Below are 20,099 nucleotides of genomic sequence, written 5' to 3'. Positions count from 1 at the left end.
GTGGCAACAGACCCAGAGAGGAGAAGCCTTCCTAGGGACTTGTGTGTCTTCCCTGGGCCCTGGGAACTGGGGTTCCTTTACAAACTGGCCAGAACAGCGCGGGCTGACCTTGGGGAGTCCCTGATGCACTCCCCTATGTCCCCTGCTCCCTGCGTGGACGGGGTATTAGGAGGTGGGACAGTGTCCATCTGCCGAGTCCAGTGGGCACTGAGGAACCTGGGAGAGGCTCAGGAAGGAAGGAGGGTGGCGGCAGGAGCGCGTGGGCAGCTGCAGCCGGAACTGGTGACCAGGTGGCTTCTCCCTTCCAGGCTCTGGACTTTGGGAGAGTAATTTCTAATTAAAAAAGAAAAGAGACAGGGAAAGATGTAGGAAAAGCAAATGATTGGCTCTCTTAAAAGGAAATGAATTCTGTCCTGGGTTTGGAGGGCTAAGTGACAGATGGAAGGCCCTGGAAGACACATAATCCGGAGCCACGCCAGGGGCACTGCCAGTGGCCTGGGCCTTGGCTGGAGACTTGGATTGGACTGACCTGGGCCTGGCCTTGCCTGTCTGTGGGGTGGGGGTTCTTCTCAGGGCTTACTGGCCCTGGTGGGGCCTGTTGGCAGAGGGTCTGGAGCCGACTGGCATTTTCCACTGGAGTCAGACTTGGGCAAGCCTGTGGTCTGTGAAGGACAGAGAGGCCCTCAGAGCAGGCTCGGGACACACTACACTGTCCTCCAGCTGGAGCACAGGCTCCCTAGAGGGTGAGGACCTGAGACCACCCTAGCTCATGCTCTGGGAGTGGGTGGATGTGTTTTGTAAGGAAGGCAAATGTCTTCCTGAGCCTCAGTTTTCTCACCTGTCAATGAGACTAGTAATAGCACCCTCCGCCTAAGACTGCTGTGCAGACCAGGTCCGGTGTTCACGCCTGCAATCCCAGACATTTTGGAGGCTGAGGTGGGAGGATTGCTTGAGCCCAGGAGTTTGAGACCAGCCTGGGCAACATAGCGAGACCTCGTCTCAAGAAAAAAAGAAAACAAGATTATTGTGAGGATTACATGAATCATGTGAGCGGAGAACTCAACATGGGGAAAATCAGGAGGGCTTGGAAAGGCATCCTGGGCCCAGGGTCTTATTCCCTCCCTCTCATTTGTCCCATTTCCCTGGAGGCAGGAGGATCGCTTGGGGTGCTCTGAGAACTCTAGGAATTGGGCCTCCAGGCTAGGTGGCCATCAGTGAGCGCTCATCAAATGCCCCATCTGCCTTGGCCTCCACCCTTTTGCCAGCACTGCCCTCCCAGGCGGGGCCTCCTGTAAGCTGGCCCTGGCCTTTGCCATTGCACAAGTAGAGGGGACAGGCGTTGGAAGGTCTGGAGAGGGAGTGTTTGCCTGTGCCCACACAGCCAACCCCCACCCCCATCAGAACCTTTGCATATGCGTCCTCACGCATCCACGCCCATGTGTGCCCACAGCTGTACACACGCCCTGGCTGCCCCAGCAGCTCTGGTTTCACCTTCTTCTGGGAAATGAGCTGGGGCCAGCGTGAGACACAGGGGTTTGCTCCTTCCTAGGGGTGCCGTAGCCTGTAGCTGGGCTCCTGAAGGCACATTGAAATGGTCCTGGATTGTATTTTTCTTCTCTCTTTTTTTTTTTTTTTTTTGAGACGTAGTCTCACTCTGTTGCCCAGACTGGAGTGCAGTGGCACGATCTCGGCTCACTGCAACCTCCGCCTCCTGAGTTCAAGCAATTCTCTGCCTCAGCCTCCTGAGTAGCTGGGATTTCAGGCACCTGCCGCCATGCCCGGCTAATTTTTTGTATTTTTAGTAGAGATGGAGTTTCACCATGTTGTACAGGCTGGTCTTGAACTCCTGACCTCGTGATCCACCCGCCTCAGCCTCCCAAAGTGCTGGGATTACAGGCGTGAGCCACCGCGCCTGGCTGATTGTATTTTCTTTAGGGCCTTGGACTTTCGGCTTGTTTCAGGTCAAACATTTTGGATTGCTACGTTAAAGTGGGTGAGGGGAGGGCGACAGAGGAGGACCCAGGAGTCTGTATGTGTGTCGGGGGTTATCTAATTGTGTGTTTTGTTTGTGGACGTGTTTTGGCTCTCTGAGCTTCTGATGTCAACAGATGTGTATCTGTGTTTTAGATCTCTGTGTACCTGTGTGATGTGTCTGTAACTGTGGATTGAAGCGACTGTGTGTTGCCGTGCCTATGTTTCCATGCGGGGGCAGCCACATCTGTGGTCCTCTGTGCCTGTGCCATGCCTCTGTGTGTGTGTGTGTGTGTGTGTGTGTGTGTGTGTAGTGCGGCTGGTGGTGAGGAGTCGGGCTCCTCTGGGACCAGCCTGGTAGGACACCCATGGGGAAATGAATTCCCGTTTGGAAAATGGTTTCAGTGGTTACACGCTTGATCTCTTCCATCCGGCAGGTTTCCAGAGCTGCTCCCAGTCTTGAGGGCAGGCTGACAGGGGTAGGAAGGGGAGTGCGAAGAGGGAGGCAGCAGTGACACTGGGAGGCCTCCCTCCTCTCGCCTCTGCTGTCCTCTCTTCTTCCTTTCCCCCCACCTTCCTCCTTCACCTCCCTTCAGTGCTCCCTCAGGGCAAGGAATGGACCCCTTGCTGACGGCTGATGTGTAGGTGACACACGCACATGCACCCAGACATACATGTCACCCTCAGGTTAGTCTCTGGATTTAACAAGCCTGAGTGTCAGAGGATGCTGGTGTACAGGGACCCAAGACATTGGCTCCCACCCCCTCCTGTCACAGAGGGAGCGGCTGTGGCCAGGAAAGGGAAATGTCTAACTGAGGCCACACAGCTGGTGCCTCAGTGGAGAAGCCAGGCCTTCTTCCTTCTGCAGCCGGTCCACTACTTACCCTTCTTGGGTTCCTTAATCCTCAAGCAGGCAGCAGTGGAGAAGGCATCCAGTGGCCTTGTGAGATTAGCAGAGGGAGCCACCCATCTCCTGGCAGCAGCTCTGGGGGCTTAGGCCAAGGGGCGCTCCGGAGCTTGAAGGTGCACACCCCCACACCCCGCTCGTGCCTGTGGACTCCAGGGAGGTGGGCATCGGGTCACTCTAGCTCTGCGTTCCTTTACCTCAGCCTGGCGCTTGGCACACAGTGGCTCCCAGCAGATGCTGGGTTAGTGGGTAGGGGGGAAGAGTATGGGGTGGACAGAGGCCCTTGCCTGCTGGATGGCAGGGCAGTTGGAGCTGAAGGTGGCCTGAGGGGGTGGGTGGGGGAACCATCAGGGAGGTGAGGCCAGGGCTGGGCAGTGAGGCCAGGCAGTATTTGGAGAGGAAGGGAAGGAGGAGCAGTTATTCTCTGGGAGATTTTGAATCCTGTTCTGCTCTTGCTGGCTGTGTGACTTTGAGTCAGTCCCTTCATCTATCTGCGTCTCAGTGTCCACTTCTGTAAATTGGGAAGGGTAAGTTACATAGTAAGCACTCCACAGAGTGTGCTTTTATGAAAGTTTTTGTGGAGGCTCCTCTAGGCCTCTGTGTGCTTGCCAGCGCATACACACACACGTGCACATACACACACGTGCACATGCACACACATGCACACACATGCACACACATACATGCGTGCACGCACACATCACACACATGCACACGCAGGTGCACACACACACATGCATGCACACATACACACACATATATATACACACACATATGCCCATGCACGCATATACACAATGCATGCACACATTCATGCACACATACACACACACATACAGCCACAAGTGCACACATAAACACACTCACACACACATATACATACACGCATGCACACACACATACACACTCACCTGCTGCCTCTGTGTCCCCCAGAGCTTCTGGGCCTACACAACAGTGCTTGTGTCTGCCATGAGGCACACCTGCCATCTGTGTGTGTGCACGCATGTACACATGCATGACTATGGATTTGATATGGAGAACTAGGGGTGCTGATGTTACTGGGCTGCGCTCCCCCCCATTCTCCAGGCCTGGCCTTGGGGGCTTTGGGGAGGTGCTGGGAGGACAGGGACAGGGATTGGGAGCTGAGCCCTGAAGAGTTAACATTTGGAGTCCCCTCCTGGAATCTTGAGGTGGGACACAAGAGGGAGAGGAGGAGGATGGTCCTCTTCCCAGCAGTGAGGAATTGGGAGTCACAGCTGTATACACCTCTGGCTGCTAGAAATGTCAGTATGGGGATGTTGCAGAGTGAGTGAGAGCAAGAGGCTCAGTTGGGGATTAACTTGGCTATGAAGGTGCCTGTCTTGCCCGTTCCCTACCACTTTCTTTCACCCACCCTGTCATGATAGGTTCATTCATCTTTCAGGGAGCAGCAGGACCTACTGTTCCCACACCAGGCGCTCTGTGGGAGGTGCTAGGGTGCTAACATGGCCCCCACCCTGGGCATGCATAGGGGCTGCGGTGTTCATGGAGAAACTGACTTAGGAGGAGAGAGGGGACTGAGCATGCCAGACAGCTAGCTGGGGTCCATGGAGGAACCTCTGCACAGTGCGACAGATCTGAGTTCAGAGCCCAGCTCTGCCACTTACCAGCTATGTGACTTTGGGCCAAGTTATTACCTCTCATAGCCTCTGTTTCCTTATCTGTGAAATGGAACTATTGATACTGTTTTAGTCATCTATTGCCGCTTAACAAATTATTCCAAAACTTAGCAGCTTAAAACAACAAACATTTAATGCTCTCCCAGTTTCTGTGGCTCAGGAATCTCTGTGCTGTTTAGCTAGGTGCCTCTGGCTTCATGTCTGTCGTGAGGTTGCAGTCACATTGTTGGCTGTGGCTGCATCAAAAGGCTTGCCAAACTTACTCATGTGGCTATGGGCAGTCCTTGGTCCCTTGCCAAATGGGCTTCTCCATGGAGTGGCCCTACACCATGGTGACTGGCTTCCCCCTGAGGGAGCAATTTAGGAGAGGCAAGAGAGTAACCAAGATGGGAGCCACAGTCTTTTTATAACCCAGTCTTGGGTGTGACATTCCATTACTTCCTCTGTATTCTTTTTTTTTTTTTTTGAGATGGGGGTCTCACTCTTGTCACCCAGGCTAGAGTGCAGTGGTGTGATCTCAGCTCACTACAACCTCCACCTCCTGGGTTCAAGCAATTCTCCTGCCTCAGCCTCCTGAGTAGCTGGGATTACAGGTGCCCGCCACCATACCTGGCTAATTTTTTTGTATTTTTAGTAGAGACAGGGTTTCACCATGTTGGCCAGGCTAGACTCAAACTCCTGATCTCAGGTGATCCACCTGCCTCAGCCTCTCATAGTGTTGGGATTACAGGCGTGAGCTGTTGCGCCGGCCACTTCCTCTGTATTCTGTTCATTCAAAGCTATGGGTTAGGCCCAACCCACGCTTCAGGGGAAGGGGTCACACAAGGGCCTGAAGGCCAAGAGGTGGATGCAGGGATTGTTGGGGCCATTGTAGGAGTTGTTCCCATAGACACCTGCCTTGCAGGGATTGGAGGGTGTGATCAGGTTGTGTTTGAAGGGCAAACGCTGCAGCATTTGATACACAAGAAAGAATCAACCCTCATGGCCTTCCTTATCTGATTCTTTTCTACTGCCGGCAAGTGAGGAGCTATTGAAGGTTCTTGAGCAGGCAGGCTGTAGTCAGGCGTGCTAGGCAGGGAAGGGAGCTGCTCCCTTTATTCCATTCTTTTTCTAATTTCTCCACTGGACACCAGAAAGGGCAAGGCACAAAATGAGTGCTGCCTGAACTCCTGCCAATTCATCAGTAGATAGAAGAATCAAACACTAGCAATTCATTCAGCAACTTTTATTGAGGACCTGCTGTGTGCTGTGAACTAGGCTATGGGGAAACAGCAGTAAAAAAGACAATGGGGCTGGGCACCGTGGCTTATGCCTGTAATCCCAGCATTTTGGGAGGCCTAGGTGGGCAGATCATGAAGTCAGGAGTTTGAGACCAGCCTGACCAACATGGTAAAACCCCGTCTCTACTAAAAATAGAAAAATTAGCCAGGCGTGGTGGCTTGTGCCTGTAATCCCAGCTACTCAGGAGGCTGAGGCAGGAGAATCTCGAGCCTGGGAGGCAGAGGTTGCAGTGAGCCGAGATTAGGCCACGGCACTCCAGCCTAGGTGACAGAGCCAGACTCAGTCTCAAAAAAAAGAAAGTGGTCTCTGTGCTGGGGAGGCTCACAGTCCATCAGGGGGATAGACAGGCACAAATAACCCTGCAGCCTTTCCCAGTGCAGTGCTACTCTGCAGCACACAGAAGCTGATGGGAGTGGCTTCTCAACTCTCCTGAGGATGGCATAGAACCAAACCATTCTGGAGGCAGAAGAGACAAGTCAATGCATTGCATACAACAAGTGCCTTGGGGTATCTGGGCTTAATCTTGTGTAAGAACCAGGGTTGGGAAAGGCTGCTTGGTGATGGGTGCTCCGTTAGGGGGCTTATGGGGTCCTCAGAGGTCCATAGTAAGGCCCCTAACCTAGTCTGGAAAAAATCTACTTCTGAAGGATGCATGAGAAAGGCATTTTATATAGGTGGGAAGGAGGAAGGAAAGGTTCCCAGCACAGAAGTGGGCTTGGGCCAAGCCTGGAAATCAGAGGCAGGTGTGGGAGGTAGAGGCCCCTTTAGGGAACCCAAAGAAGTTTAATTTTGCCCAGTTTTACAATCATCTCTGTCCCCCAAGTTCCATCCCCACCTGTCCATCTCCCACCAGGAGTCAGGCATCCCCAGCTTTCCAGCCGTTCTCCTAAATCCTTTCCCCCAGAGCCCTGTTCAGTTAATGCAGATAAGCGAGTCCAAATCAGGACCACCTTGGCAATCTGAGATTAGGACGTTTGGGGTAAAATAGGACTGAAGTTCCTGGTTTCCCACTGGGCTGAAATGAGCCGATCACTTCCTGCAGTGGTTATGTTTGCTTTTATGTTTTTTAAAAAGACCTTATGTTGAGATCAAGTGTTAAAGTTTGCAAAATTCTTTCACATCTGTAAATTTACCGGGGCACCACTACAGCCTAGAGAGGTGGGCAGGGCGGCTATGATGAGCTTCATTTTACAGAGAAATAAATCAAGGTCCAGAGAGGTGAAGCAACTTGTCCAAAGTCACACAGCAAGTCTGTGGCCTGGTCAGGGTTTGAACCCACGGCCTCTTGCCTCCAATGCTCATTCTCTGTGCCTCGCTCCACCGCCCAGAAAGTGAGACGAGACTGTCTCTTGGATGAAGATGATGGCGCCAGCACTGGTATTCAGGACCATGGGTTCAAAACAAGATGATCTTGGATGCAGTGGGCTTTAGCTGGGCTTTGAAAGATGGGTGGGATTTGGAGAGGTGCAGGTGAGACAGAGGGAATGGCTTGAGCAAAGGTGTGGGGGTAGAAAGCAGAGTGATATAAATAGGAATAATAATAATAATAATAATAGCAACTACTTACTGAATTTTACGTACACCATCTATTTTAATCCTCACAAGAATCCCATGAAGGCCTGCCATGACCCCATTTTACAGATGAGGAAAGTGAGGCTCCCAGAGGTCTTACAGTTAGTGACAGAGCTGCCTCGTTTGGGGGCAGCCAGCCCTGGGTTCAGATGTGGGTTCCTCACTCAATGTGTAAACCTAACTTCAGAGGATCTGTGCCAGAATGGCGTTGGGGGCATAAATCAAGACACTGCCCTTGAAGCCATGAGAGACTGGGCACTGGCGTCAGTATCAGTGCCTCTGCTCTTGGCTGGGGTGGTGAGCTCCCCCCATCTCTCCTTGGCAGCCCAGCTGAGACCAGCCTAGGGCATCTGGGGCTCTGCCAGTGGTTCTGGGGCAGAGCTTGGTGGGGGCCATGGGGAGGTCACTCTGGAGGCTATGTGTGTCCAGGCGTCTGCCCCGGGACCCCGCTGAGAGGCAGGAATGTGGTCCGCCAGCTGAGGGTCACCCAGAGGGCTGGCCAGGCTTGTGTCTGGCAGCTCATAAATGCCCAGGAGGAATGGGGCTGTCGGGGGAGTTTCCACCATGTCAGCAGCAGCCTTGCCTGAGAAGGATGCCCCCGGTGGGGCTCCCAAGAAGCCTGTAAACCTGTCACTTGAGGGCCCTCCCTGGGAGCTCTGCTGAGAGCCAGGTGGCACAACTGGGGCTCCATTCAGTTGTGTGTGTCCCTGGTGGAGCAGCTGTGCACCCCACACACCCCTCATTTTGAGGCCCTTTGCTACAGCTGCTCCCCCAGCGCCCAGCCCCTCCTGCACACAACCTTCCCCGAAGTGCCTGCCGTCTTGGACTCATGGGGAAAAGGAGCTCTAGTACCAGAGGCTGAGTAGGGTAAAGGACCCCAGACGTGGCCTTGGAAGACCAGGGTTCAAGTCTCAGTTCTGCCACATAACTGCTGTGTGACCACAAGTGAGTTGCTTAACAATTCTGAATCCAACTCCTTCATTCATAGAATAGGGACGTTAAAGAGTCATAGTCCCGGTGCTGGGAGGGACCCTGTTGGATAGTGTAGGGAGGAAGCCCCACCCCCTGCTGCCCCCTCTGGACCCTTGGCATCAGAGCTATGTCCAAAGTTCATTCTTATTTTGCTTTCTGCTCGCCACCCCACTCCCTGCCCCCAATATTTTAATGCCAGCCGGGATGGAGGAGAGGGTAGCAGGAGCAGGAGCAGCCGCAGTGGGGGAGGAGGGGGTCACCCTGATGAAGGCTTCACATTGGACACTTGTAGTCCATGAGAACAGCGCCCCCTAGAGGAGTGCTGGGCAGAGCGCATCGTGGCCCCTGCCCTGGTTCAGAAGAGTGGTGAGGCCTGAGTTAGGGCTGTAGCTGTAGGGTGGACAAGAGAGGACAGAACCCAGGTGTGCTTATTCCTGAGGCAGGATTGGTAGATTGAGTGAGGGGTGCTCAGGGGCTCCCCTGGAGCCAGGAGCAGGGCGGGGCAGGTCAGGAGTGCTGCTGGGGCCTGCCACATGACAGGAGCCCACAGTCCATGGCAGGAAATGCCCAGCACACCAGAGAGGGTTTTCAAGTGGTCTCCCCAGAGGTGGCTTGGTGGGCGATGATCACACAGCGAGCTGAGTACAGAGAGAAGGGGCTGAGGATAGCTGCTCAGGGCGGGCCTGGCCTCCATGACTGCCCCGACGACCTGTTCACACTGTTGGCAGAAGACAGGCACGGTAGTCAGTGGGTGGGGCTTTGCAGCAACCAAAGTGCTCTCTCTCCATACCTGGGGCAGGGAACCCCTGTTCTGTTCCATAGCTGTGGAAGGAGCTTAAGGGTAGGGTGGCAGGCCCAACCAAGCACTGGGGGTCTTCTGGTAGATGGCTACATCCAAGGCACTGCGCAGGGTGAGCTGATGGCAGTGCTGTGGTGGTGAGAAAGTGCAGCCTCTCTTCTCTCTGTCTGAATGAAGATGTGACTTGTTAGTCGTATTATAGATTTTATTTTTTAATTTAATTTAAGTTTTTGTTTGAGACAGGGTCTTGCTCTATTGCCCAGGATACAGTACAATGGTGCTACCACGGCTCACTACAACCTTCCGGGCTCAAGTGATCCTACCGCCTTAGCCACCTGAGCAGCTGGGACTGCAGGTGTGCACCACCATGTCTGGCTAAGTTTTGTAGGTTTTTTTTTTTTTTGTAGAGAAGGGGTTTTGCCATGTTCCCAGGCTGGTCTTGAACTCCTGGGCTCATGTGATCAGCCTGCCTTGGCCTCCCAAAGTGCTGGGATTACAGACCTGAGCCACCGCACCCAGCCAGCTATAGCTTTTAAATTGAGGTATAATATATATATAGTAAAACTTGTCCTTTTCAAATGTGTAGTTTTGTGAGTTTTGACAATGTACAAGTTGTGTAACCACTACCCCAATCTCAAGATATGGAACATTATTTCTTTCTTTTCTTTTTTTTTTAGAGACGGAATCGTGCTCTGTCACCCAGGCTGAAGTGCAGTGGTGCTATCATAGCTCACTGCAATCTCAAATTCCTGGGCTCAAGCCATCTTCGCGCTTCAGCCTCCCAAGTAGCTGGGATTACAGGTGCGAGACACCATGCCTGGCTAATTTTTTATTTTTATTTGTACAATGAGATGAGGTCTCACAGTGTTGTCCAGGCTAAGATATGGAACACTTCTATCGCCATAAAAACTTCCTTCCTGCCTCTTTGTAGTCAAATCTCTCCCCTGCTCTCTTTCTCTGATACCTACTGATCTCTGTGTCTCTCTAGTTTTGCCTTTTCCAGAATATCTTACGGATGGAATCGTACAGCATACAGCCCTTTGCATCTGGCTTCTTTTATGTAGCATACTTTTGAGAGCCATTTGTGTGTGTGTGTGCATCAGTGGTTATGTTCCTTTTTATTGCAGAGTAGTGATTGCATGGAGCTGCCACATTTTTAACTGTTCACCAGCTGAAGGACGTTTGAGTTTTTTCTAGTTCAGGGTTATCATGAATAAAGCTGCTGTACATTTGTGTGCAGGTCATGTTTTCATTTCTTGTGGGGAAATGCCCAGAAGTGCGAGTGCTGGAGACATATGTTAGGCGTTTTTCGCTTCATGAGAAACTGCCAAACCATTTTCAACATTGGTTTTCTAGGTTGTGTCGCGTCCCAGCAAGAATGCAGGAGGGCTGAGGACATGGTTTACATTTCTGTGTTTTGGTGGCATACATATAAATACATGTATCAATGTATTGCCCTGCATGTATGCTACATGAGATGCTTTTGGGTGGTACATGAAAGAACCTTTTTTGTTTTCTTTCTTTTTTGAGATGGAGTCTTGCTCTGTCACCCAGGCTGGAGTGCAGTGGTGCCATATCGGCTCACTGCAACTGTCCGCCTCCTGGGTTTAAGCAGTTCTTGTGCCTCAGCCTCCCAAGTGGCTGGGATTACAGGTATGTGCCACCCTTCCCAGATAATTTTTGTATTTTTAGTAGAGACGGGGTTTCACCATGTTGGCCAGGCTGTTCTCGAACTCATGACCTCAAGTGATCCACTTGCCTCGGCCTCCCAAAGTGCTTGGATTACAGGTGTGAGCCACTGCACCCAGCCTGAAGGAATCTTTGTTTTTTTTTTTTCATAGTTTATAGGTTATGAGTATTTTTTTAATTTGCATTTTAAAAATTTATCCAGCACACCAAATCCATGAATTCTTGGCTATTAATGCCTTTTAATTTTTTTTGAGACACAGTCACACTCTGACCCAGGCTGGAATGCGGTAGCATGATCATGGCTCACTGCAGCCTTCAACCCCTGGGCACAAGGATCCTCCTGCCTCAGCCTCCTGAGTAGCTGGGACTAGTGGGACTCAGTACAGGCACGCACCACCACATTCAGCTAATTTTTAAATTTTTTGTAGAGATGAGGTCTTGCTTTTGTTGCCCAAGCTGGTCTCCAACTCCTAGGTCTGAAGTGATCCTCCTGCCTTGGCCTCCCAAAGTGCTGGGATTATAGGTGTGAGCCACTGTGTCTGGCCTCTTAATGCTTAATGGCCAATAACAAAGATTCTGCAGTCAGATTGCTGGGTTTGGCTTCTAGGTCCGTTTCTTACTGGTTCTGTGACCCTGGGCAAGCCACTTAATCTCCCTGAGGCACATATTTGTCGTCTGTAAATTGGTTGATAATAAGTTTAATAGTTATAAGTTTGCCATAAGGGTGAAACCAGTAAGTGTGTGTAAAACTAGTTCAGAGTTTGGCAGATGGCTGCCACTATTATTTGATGTATATGACCCATGTGTGATAGGCGTGTGTTTTGTATGTATTGTTCTGCACATCCATGTGTACATGACTGCGTGTGTGTGTCACAGTACATGTGTAAGTATGTGGTTCTTGGTCTCAGGGATACGGGAGAGGATGAATGGCCTAGGGTTGGGATTACTTTTGCGTGCTCACAGGTGTATGTGTGTGCCCATGAGTGTGTTTTTGGAGCCCACATGCCTGGGTGCACATGGTACCCCTGGCCCAGAGTCCTCCTGGCCCCACCTCCTCTGTCTGTTCTGCTGCCAGCCAGGGTGCTGGGCCTGTGCTGCCCCAGCCCCACCCTCAACCCCTTACCCAACACTGGGATTGGCAGGGGTCCTCTCTGGAAGGGAGCCTTGGGGAATGTCTTCCAGGGGCTGGGTCTCTGGCCCCTTGTGTCTCCACTATATTTGCCCAGAGTCAGTGTTTTCTGCGCCTTTACTCAGGGCCCCAGGACCTCGAGTAGGATGGGTGGGAAGGAGAGGAAGCATTTTGAAGAGATTGGTGGCCCTGCAGTTGCTCCATGGATTCTGAGTGGAGGCTGGGGAGGGCGAACCCCAGAGGAAAGGCTCTCAGCAGCAGCTGGGCTCAGCAGGGTTTTAAAAACTGCTTCAGGGAGGTGTAACTGACATACACTAAACTGCACATGTTTAAAGCATCCAATTTGATGAGTTTTGACATAGTGTACCCCTATGAAATCATTACCACATCAAGATAAGGAACACATAGACCATTGAAAACCACCCATTAAAAAAAAAAAAAGATAAGGAACACAGCCACACTGCCAAATGTCGCCTTGTGCTTGTTGGTAATCCTGCCTGTCTCCCCCGACCATCGCAGGCGTCCACTCATCTGCTTTTGTTTTTTTGTTTTGTTTCGTTTTGTGTGTGTGTGTGGTTTTTTTTTTTTTTTTTTTTTTTTTTGAGACAGAGTCTTGCTCTGTTTCCCAGGCTGGAATGCAGTGGAACGATCTTGGCTCACTGCAACCTCCACCTTCTGGGTTCAAGTGATTCTTCTGCCTCAGCCTCCCAAGTAGCTTGAACTACAGGTGCCTGCCACCATGCCTGGCTAATTTTTATATTTTTAGTAGAGATGGAGTTTCACCATATTGCGCAGGCTGGTCTTGAACTCTTGACCTCAGGTAATCTGCCCCCTTCGCCCTCCCAAAGTGCTGAGATTACAGGTGTGAGCCATCGTACCGGGGCCACTTATCTGCTTTTGATCACTACAGCTTCATTTGCACTTTCTAGAATTTGATAAAAAATGGAAGGAGAGGAAGGGTTTTGAAGGGAATGGAAGCCCTGCAATTGCTTCAGGAATCGTGTATTGCTTTGTTTTTAACAGGCTAATTTCACTCACATAGTTATTTTGAAATTCACCTATGTTGTTATTCATATCGGTAGTTCATTGCTCTTTACTGCTGAGTAGTATTCTATTGTGCAGATGCACCACAATGTGTTAGCTACCCACACAGCAGGGGTGATTTTTCTCTTATGCTTCCATTTCTACCTCTGGATGCAAACCTCAATAATGTGTGATGTTGCCTTTCACCAGCACATATTTTATGAAACAAAAGTCAAGCTGTGTCTGAGGCTGGCCGGACCCCAGTGGGCATCTTTTCCAGGCAAGGCACCTGTAGCCAGTGCCACTCTCTGCCCTTCTTCCCAGCGTCCCCTTCCCTGAAATGGCCTCCCCTCCTCTGCACTATCCAGAGGCCATTCAGCTTCTTCCAGGCAGCCTTTCCAGACTATCTGGGTCTCTTCTGAGCATTTCCAGCCTTCATAGCCTGACGGCGTCCAAAGCCCTTGCACTGTTCGGCCGTTCCCGTCTTGTCTCCTTGGTGAGGACAAGGTGAACTCCTCCTCGTACCACCCCTTCCTAGTGAGCCTGGCAGGCAGGAAGCTGCTCTAGAGAGGCCCGGGGGCTCATGCACAGGGTGTCCGGCTGGCCTGGGGCTTTGGAGACTGTTGTCTGGGGCCTCTGGAGAAGAGGGGGATTGGAAATGCAAAGTGGTACAGAGGGATGCAGACCCAAGCCAACACAGCCCAGACTGAGGGCTGGGCCTCTCCCTCTCCCTTCTCTCCCTGTCTTCCATCTCCTTCCTGGAAGCCGCTCCTCCTCCTCTAGGGAGTGGAAGGGTCTGGACAGGCCCAATGCCGAGCTCTTTGCATCATTAAATTCCTGCCTTGGAGGACCAAAATTTGAAACATCCCAGAAGGCCTCTGTCACGTTTTGTGGCTTTCTACGGCTCCACCCACTTCTCCTCCATTCTTCATTGTTCTCTTTCCCCACGGTGACAGGATGGGCGGGCTCCACCTCCTGAAGGACAGGGCGTGGATCTTGGGGGCCCCACCAGAGTCCCCAGCCCTTGAGGCTGTGTATTAATTAATGCTGCCTGTGCTGCTGAGACTTGTCTTGGAGCCACAGAGTAGAGGCCACCCATTGTGCCAGAGAGGGAAGTGTTGTCTTCCCCAAGGTCACAGAGCCAGTTAGTGACAGCCCTGAGGACAGGATCCATGTATGTTTCATGTCTGTGTCTCCAGTGCTCAGGACAGAGCTTGGTATTCAGCAGATATGTCATAAATATTTATTGAATAAAATAAATAAACAAACCAAGGATGGTGGAGTGCCAGTGAGTGGTGGTGGAGGGCAGTAGTAAAGGCGATGTGCTACCATGGTAGGAGGTGAAAGGCAGAGGGTGTTAAATACTAGTGGGGAGAGGAGGTGGGAGAGGGTGGGGGTGGAAGGTGATGGGGAAGGCTGAGGGGAGAAGTGGTGGGTAGTGAACCAGTAGAGCATGGTGGCAGATGGTGGAGTGGGAGATGGTGAGAGATGGTGGCAGAAGGATGGTGGCAAGCGGTGGCAACAGTGGTGGAAGAACTGGGCTCCGGGTGACTTCTGGTCATGCCCAGCCTCCTCCCTTACCTAGGGGACTCTGGTCTGGCTCGTGGACCCGTCAAGTTCTCTGACACTGTGGCCTGTTCCTTTGCAGACTCCATCGGGGGCCCCTTCCCCGTCACTTCTCACCGATGCCACCACAAGCAGAAGCACTGCCCAGCGGTGCTGCCTGGTGGGGGGCTCCCAGCCACGCCGCTGCTCTTCCACCCGCACACCAAGGGCTCCCAGATCCTCATGGACCTCAGCCACAAGGCTGTCAAGAGGCAGGCCAGCTTCTGCAACGCCATCACCTTCAGCAACCGCCCGGTCCTCATCTACGAGCAAGTCAGGCTGAAGGTGGGCCTGCCCCCGTCCCCGCCCCCGCCCCGTGCTTCCTGCTTCCCTCACGGCGTTCCCTGGGCCTCTGGACTCTGCCTGCTGCCACCCCCACTACCATACCCTGCCCCCGCCTTTTCTCTCTGGTGACCCTCTTCCCTCTTCCTTATGCCTTTCTCAACCTCCCTGTGTGACAAGGAAGGAACCGGGAGGGCGGTGGCCGCGGGAACCCCTTGCTGTCTTCCCAGCAGGGAGGGCTCCTGGGAGGGAACCGTGCTGGAATGGTGGGCAGGCTGCTGTGGGATGCTCCAGGGAGTCCACCCGAGGGGGGCTACCCTTGGTCCGATTGACCAAGTGGGAGAGGGTGGGCTGAGGCCACCCCCTGCCACCCAGATCACCAAGAAGCAGTGCTGTTGGAGCGGGGCCCTGCGGCTGGGCTTCACCAGCAAGGACCCATCCCGCATCCACCCTGACTCGCTGCCCAAGTACGCCTGCCCCGACCTGGTGTCCCAGAGTGGCTTCTGGGCCAAGGCGCTGCCTGAGGAGTTTGCCAATGAGGGCAACATCATCGCTTTCTGGGTGGACAAGAAGGGTCGTGTCTTCCACCGCATCAACGACTCGGCTGTCATGCTGTTCTTCAGCGGGGTCCGCACGGCTGACCCGCTCTGGGCCCTGGTGGACGTCTACGGCCTCACGCGGGGCGTCCAGCTGCTTGGTGAGTGCCTGCCCCTCCGGCCCCTTGGTGCAGGGGATACCCCTCAACCTCTGGGCACTGCAGCCTGGCGCTGTGCAATCCCATCAGGTGTAGGGACCCCTCTCTGACTGGTGCCGAGGGGAACAGGGGCAGCCCTGGGAGCCTTGGCATGAACTGCAGAGAGCTCCTTTCCTCTAGGCCCATTGCTTTTCAGTGGAACCTGGGTGTGATTTCTGCTCTCTGCAGCCTCTCAGGTGGTGCCTTGGGCAGTGTGCAACCTTCACAATCATAAACAGCGACCTCAAAGACCACCACCCCCAGAAGTAATTAAATTAATCATCACAACCACAGTTCATAGAACACTTACTATGTGCAAGGCACTTCATTCTTGCCTGTTTTCATAGCAACCCTGGGAGGGAGACCCCGTTATTGGGCAGAAACTCAAGTCCAGGGAGGTTGCATCATGGTCCCAGGAGCCATGGCCCTTGAGGGGTAGAGCCAGCCCTGAGTCTCCAGCTCTAAAGCCAGCTGTCAGGCCCTGGCTCTGCAGCCTTCCAGAAGACTGGGTTCCAAGCCCACCCTAGTGCCTTTTGCAGGGATGTTGGATAAAAGGGTAGGATCCAGGGGCAGAAGGCACTGGGGGAGCTAAGACTCTTGGCTGCTCCCTGGCCCCCAGCGTAAGTTAGGCTGTTTCAGGAGAGCGAGAGAGCAAGGAGGAGGAGCCTCGGGAAGCAGCCTGGCATGCTCAGGGGCCAGGCTTCCCTGCAATGGCACAAGTACCGGGGCTGGAAGAGGACAGGAGAATCTCCGACTTCCTAGGGTCACACAGCGAGTTGGTGGTTAAGGTAGGACTAGAACTCAGGTCACCTGACTTCCAGACCAGGCTCCTTCCCACCTGGCTCTCGTTGTGCACAGGCACTCAAGTGCACGTGTGCACATGCAGACTCTGGGTACAAATCAGGCCATCAGCAAACCGGCTTTGCTTCCAGGCAGAGGCTGCGCAAGCCTCAGCTTCCTCATCTGTGAAATGGGTAGGTGGGAAGATTAAGTTCCATCAAGGAGGCTGTGAGTAAAGTGCCCAGCACAGTCTCGGGTACCAAGTATATGCTCAAGCAACACTCTTTCCTTCTGCCATCTCTACCTGCCGCTCCCTGCAGAGAAAGAGGCCATGAAGGTGGTTGAAAAACGTTTTTTTTTTTTCCTTTCTGACTTCAGAGCCTAGCCACAGTGAAGCTCTTCTTTTCCACAACACCTTTATTTGAGCAAAAAGTCAGTGATAGTAAAAACAAAGAAATGAGTCAGAAGCCTGTTTGTTGAGTTCCAAACCTCAGGAAGCGGTTTTTATTAGCTAGTAGTTTGGGAACTTTCTGTTTTTCACCTCAACAGAAGTGTTTCTGCATTCACAATGACACGTTCAGAGCCTGGAACTGGGCGGTTCTGGGTCTCAGCAACTGAAGAAGGGAGCCCAGGTGCTTTGCATTTTCTCTGTGAAACGGGTGTGCCTGCAGCCGGGGCAGAAAGAGCAGTGTTCATGCCCCTGAGCTACAGAGACCGGCAGATCCTAGCCTCGCGCTGTACTAGGTGTGGGGCCTCAGTTTCTTCATCTGTAATGTGGGGCTAAATGCTTTCTCAGGGTTCTTTGAGAAGCAGCTGATGCACAGTAAGGGGTCCGTGACTGTCATTTGTCCCCACCCATCCTGGGGAGGGCAGTTCCCCACTCAGGGCTCGAGTGAATGCCGTGGTGCAGCTTTGGTATCCTCAGGGCCCCATACTTCAAGGCACTGGAGTCCCAGCGCTTGAGTTTGAGCTCTAACCTGACCACTTCTGCCTGAGCCTCAGGCTTCCCACCTGGATAATGGTTGTGAAGGCTCTGACTTAGCCCAGGGCTCAGCCACATAGTGGAAGGCGAAGTCTCTGCTCCCAAGAAAGCCACAGTCTTGTTGAGGGGTGGGCGGGTGAAGGTAGTGGGGTGACATTCTTGCTTTTCCCTAAGAAAATGTGCCCTTCCTCACAGTCCCCACTCTGGCTTCAAGGCCATCCCCAAAGCCCCCTCCTCCCTGAAGCCTTTCTGGGTGGAATTCTCCTCTCCATCTCTGTGTGCCACCAAGTGGTGCTGGCGCTTCTCTCAGTACTGAGCATCGGCAGAGCCTTGGTCTGTCCGTATGTCCACTTCCCTGCAAGATGGGGAAGAATCCACCTCTCACTCAGTCGGGCTGCTCTCCGGGGTGGAGGCTTCTGCCTGACCTGCAGAGGATGTGGAGGAATATTTGCAGGGTGGGTGGGGGAGAGTAGTAGGGGGGGACGAATGAGAGGGCGGATGCCTTGTTAGATGAAGAAAACGGCAGGTGGGTGGGGGCCAAGGGCGACCCAGCCCTGCCCACAGATAGCCCAGGCTCACTGGGAAGTTAGGGAGATGAAGCAAACACTCCAGACGATGCAGTTACTCAGGGCACAACCCAAGAGAAGCCAGTAAATCGCTAACTGCTGTGGTCATGGGATGCCTTCCATCTGCCGAGATGGTTTCTATCCAGTTATCTCATTTAACCCCTCTGAAGCAGGCCCACAGGGAGTGCTTTTTATCCCCATTTGGCAGGGAGATAACTGAGGCCCACTCAAGACCTGGCTTGCCCGTGTAGGGATGTGGCAGAACCCTGACTTGAACTGGGCATTCTGATGCCAAAAGCAACACCTTTCCCATTACCCTCCAGCTGGTTTAAACATAAAAGGAGGCAGGAAGTCAGAGGAGACTGAGGTCAGTGGGGGAGGATGGAGGCCAGGAGGCCTTCTTGGAAGAGAAGACTTGGGCTGGGCCTGCAAGTTCCAGGAGGGTCCTGGCACATGGGAATGAAGAGGAACACGCCAGACGGCATGGGGCTTCCCACCCTCAGGGGCTGAGGAGGGCTTGGAGAATAATCTGAAGGGCCCACCCTGGGCCACAGCCCAGGTGGCCTGACCTGGTCCAGCCCCATCCCCCTGTGACTATAAATGGGCTTGCACGCAGTGTTTTCAGTTGCATTTGGAGTTCCCGACAGGCTCCTCTCTGCCTCTCTGCACACCCGATAAGGTTAAGGCCCCAGCTGATTCCGTCCCAGCCGTAAATCACCATAATCCCTGGGTATTTTCAAACACTGATTATGGCCCCTAAATTCAATTGGCAGATAAAGATATCCCTTCATTTTATTCCTCCTGAATTTTTTTTTTTTTTTTTGGTAAAGATAGAGAGGGAGACACAGAGATTCATCCAGAGATCTGCTGAGGTGGGCGTGATCTCTCCACCTTCGTTTAGTGCCTGTCTTCTGAGATACTCCCCTCTACCCCAGGTAGCCTCAGGGTCAGCTTCCTTCCCTGCCTCCTCTTTCCTCTCCGCCCCACTTCCCACCTCTCCCTCTCTCCATCGCTTGCCCCTTTACTGCACCTGTATCTTTCTGGGCTTTTCTCTCTCCCTCGACCTAGATCCTCTCACCCTTTTTGCTTTCCCTGGTCTTGGTGTCCTTCTCCCCACTGCTGTCTCTCCTCTGAAGAAAGTCGCTGTCTGTCTTGGTGACTCTGAAGCTGGGCCAGTCTTTCCTGGGGTGATTGTCCCCCAAACCAATGTCTGATCTTCAGGGATTTTCTGCCAGACCTGCCCCTGTCCCCTTTGTCTGAAGCCTGTGGTCAAAGCCCTCCCAACCTTACCTGCTCTGTGTTTGTTCCTTAGACCAGAGGCTTCCCAGGGTAGCTGGCACATGGTAGGTAAGCAGGTCAGGCCATGGGTGGATGGGTTGTGTCCCCGGACAGAGTGGAGGCAGGGGCTGGTGTCTCTCCCCAATGGATGGTCCTCCCTGCCCTGACCAGAATCCAAGCCTACAGTGGTGCCCATGCCACAGCCCCAGCAGGCCCTCCTCCCTGTTATGCTGGAGTTCCGCAGATCACCTCTTTCTTTGGGGCACCCTGGCTCAAGCCCAGGCTGGTATCGTCAAGAATAACAGCTTCCTTCCTCCAGGGAGAAGGGACCTGCCAGCAACTAAATAAACACAGATTTTATTGGGTGATTAATACATGGAGAAAGAAGCTCCTATCCCAGTGTCTCAAGATCTCCTTGCTCCTCTCAGAAATGTCGATTCAGGAAGAGCATCTGTGAGTCCCATCAGGAGGCTGGTGGGCCAAGAGCCCACTTACGAGGGAGCTCCAGAGCATCCCTCAGTGCCCACCACAGCCTAGGTACTATGTGGGGGCAGGTGGGAGACAGAAGAATTGAAAACCCAGCCCCTCTCCTGGAATAATGTTTTCCCTGGGGGACACATCATATAACTGATGCAAGGTGGTCCAAGTTCAATTCTGCAATCAAGTGTGAGCTGAAGAGTAAAACTGTGTGTATATGTGGGAGGGGAGTGCAGCTGGAGAGCAATCCAGGAGGACTTCCTGTAGGAGACAAGTTTTAAGTCAGGAACGGAGTGAGGTGAAGAAAATGGATTGGTTGAGGAACAATTTAGGTCAGACGGAGGGGTGTCCACAGGCACAGAGGTGGGGAATTGGCGGTCAGTAGGGGAGCAGAT

The 20,099-nt window shown here is 52.9% G+C and overlaps 1 protein-coding gene across 2 annotated transcripts in view; it reads left to right on the top strand.

Moving 5' to 3' along the window:
• The window catches only part of NEURL1 (neuralized E3 ubiquitin protein ligase 1), a 99,362-nt gene that overhangs the window by 63,073 nt on the left and 16,190 nt on the right, over window positions 1–20,099 (top strand). For both annotated transcript variants that reach the window (XM_009215298.4, XM_003904218.4), the window contains exons 2-3: window positions 14,650–14,891; window positions 15,264–15,585. In XM_009215298.4, the coding sequence (XP_009213562.1) occupies window positions 14,650–14,891; window positions 15,264–15,585 (564 nt within the window). The remainder of the gene's footprint in view (window positions 1–14,649; window positions 14,892–15,263; window positions 15,586–20,099) is intronic.

Source organism: Papio anubis, chromosome 11 (genome assembly GCF_008728515.1).
Source record: "Papio anubis isolate 15944 chromosome 11, Panubis1.0, whole genome shotgun sequence".
Lineage (NCBI taxonomy): Eukaryota > Metazoa > Chordata > Mammalia > Primates > Cercopithecidae > Papio > Papio anubis.
Note: the sequence above shows the minus strand (reverse complement) of the source record. Positions and strands in the feature narration are given on the sequence as shown.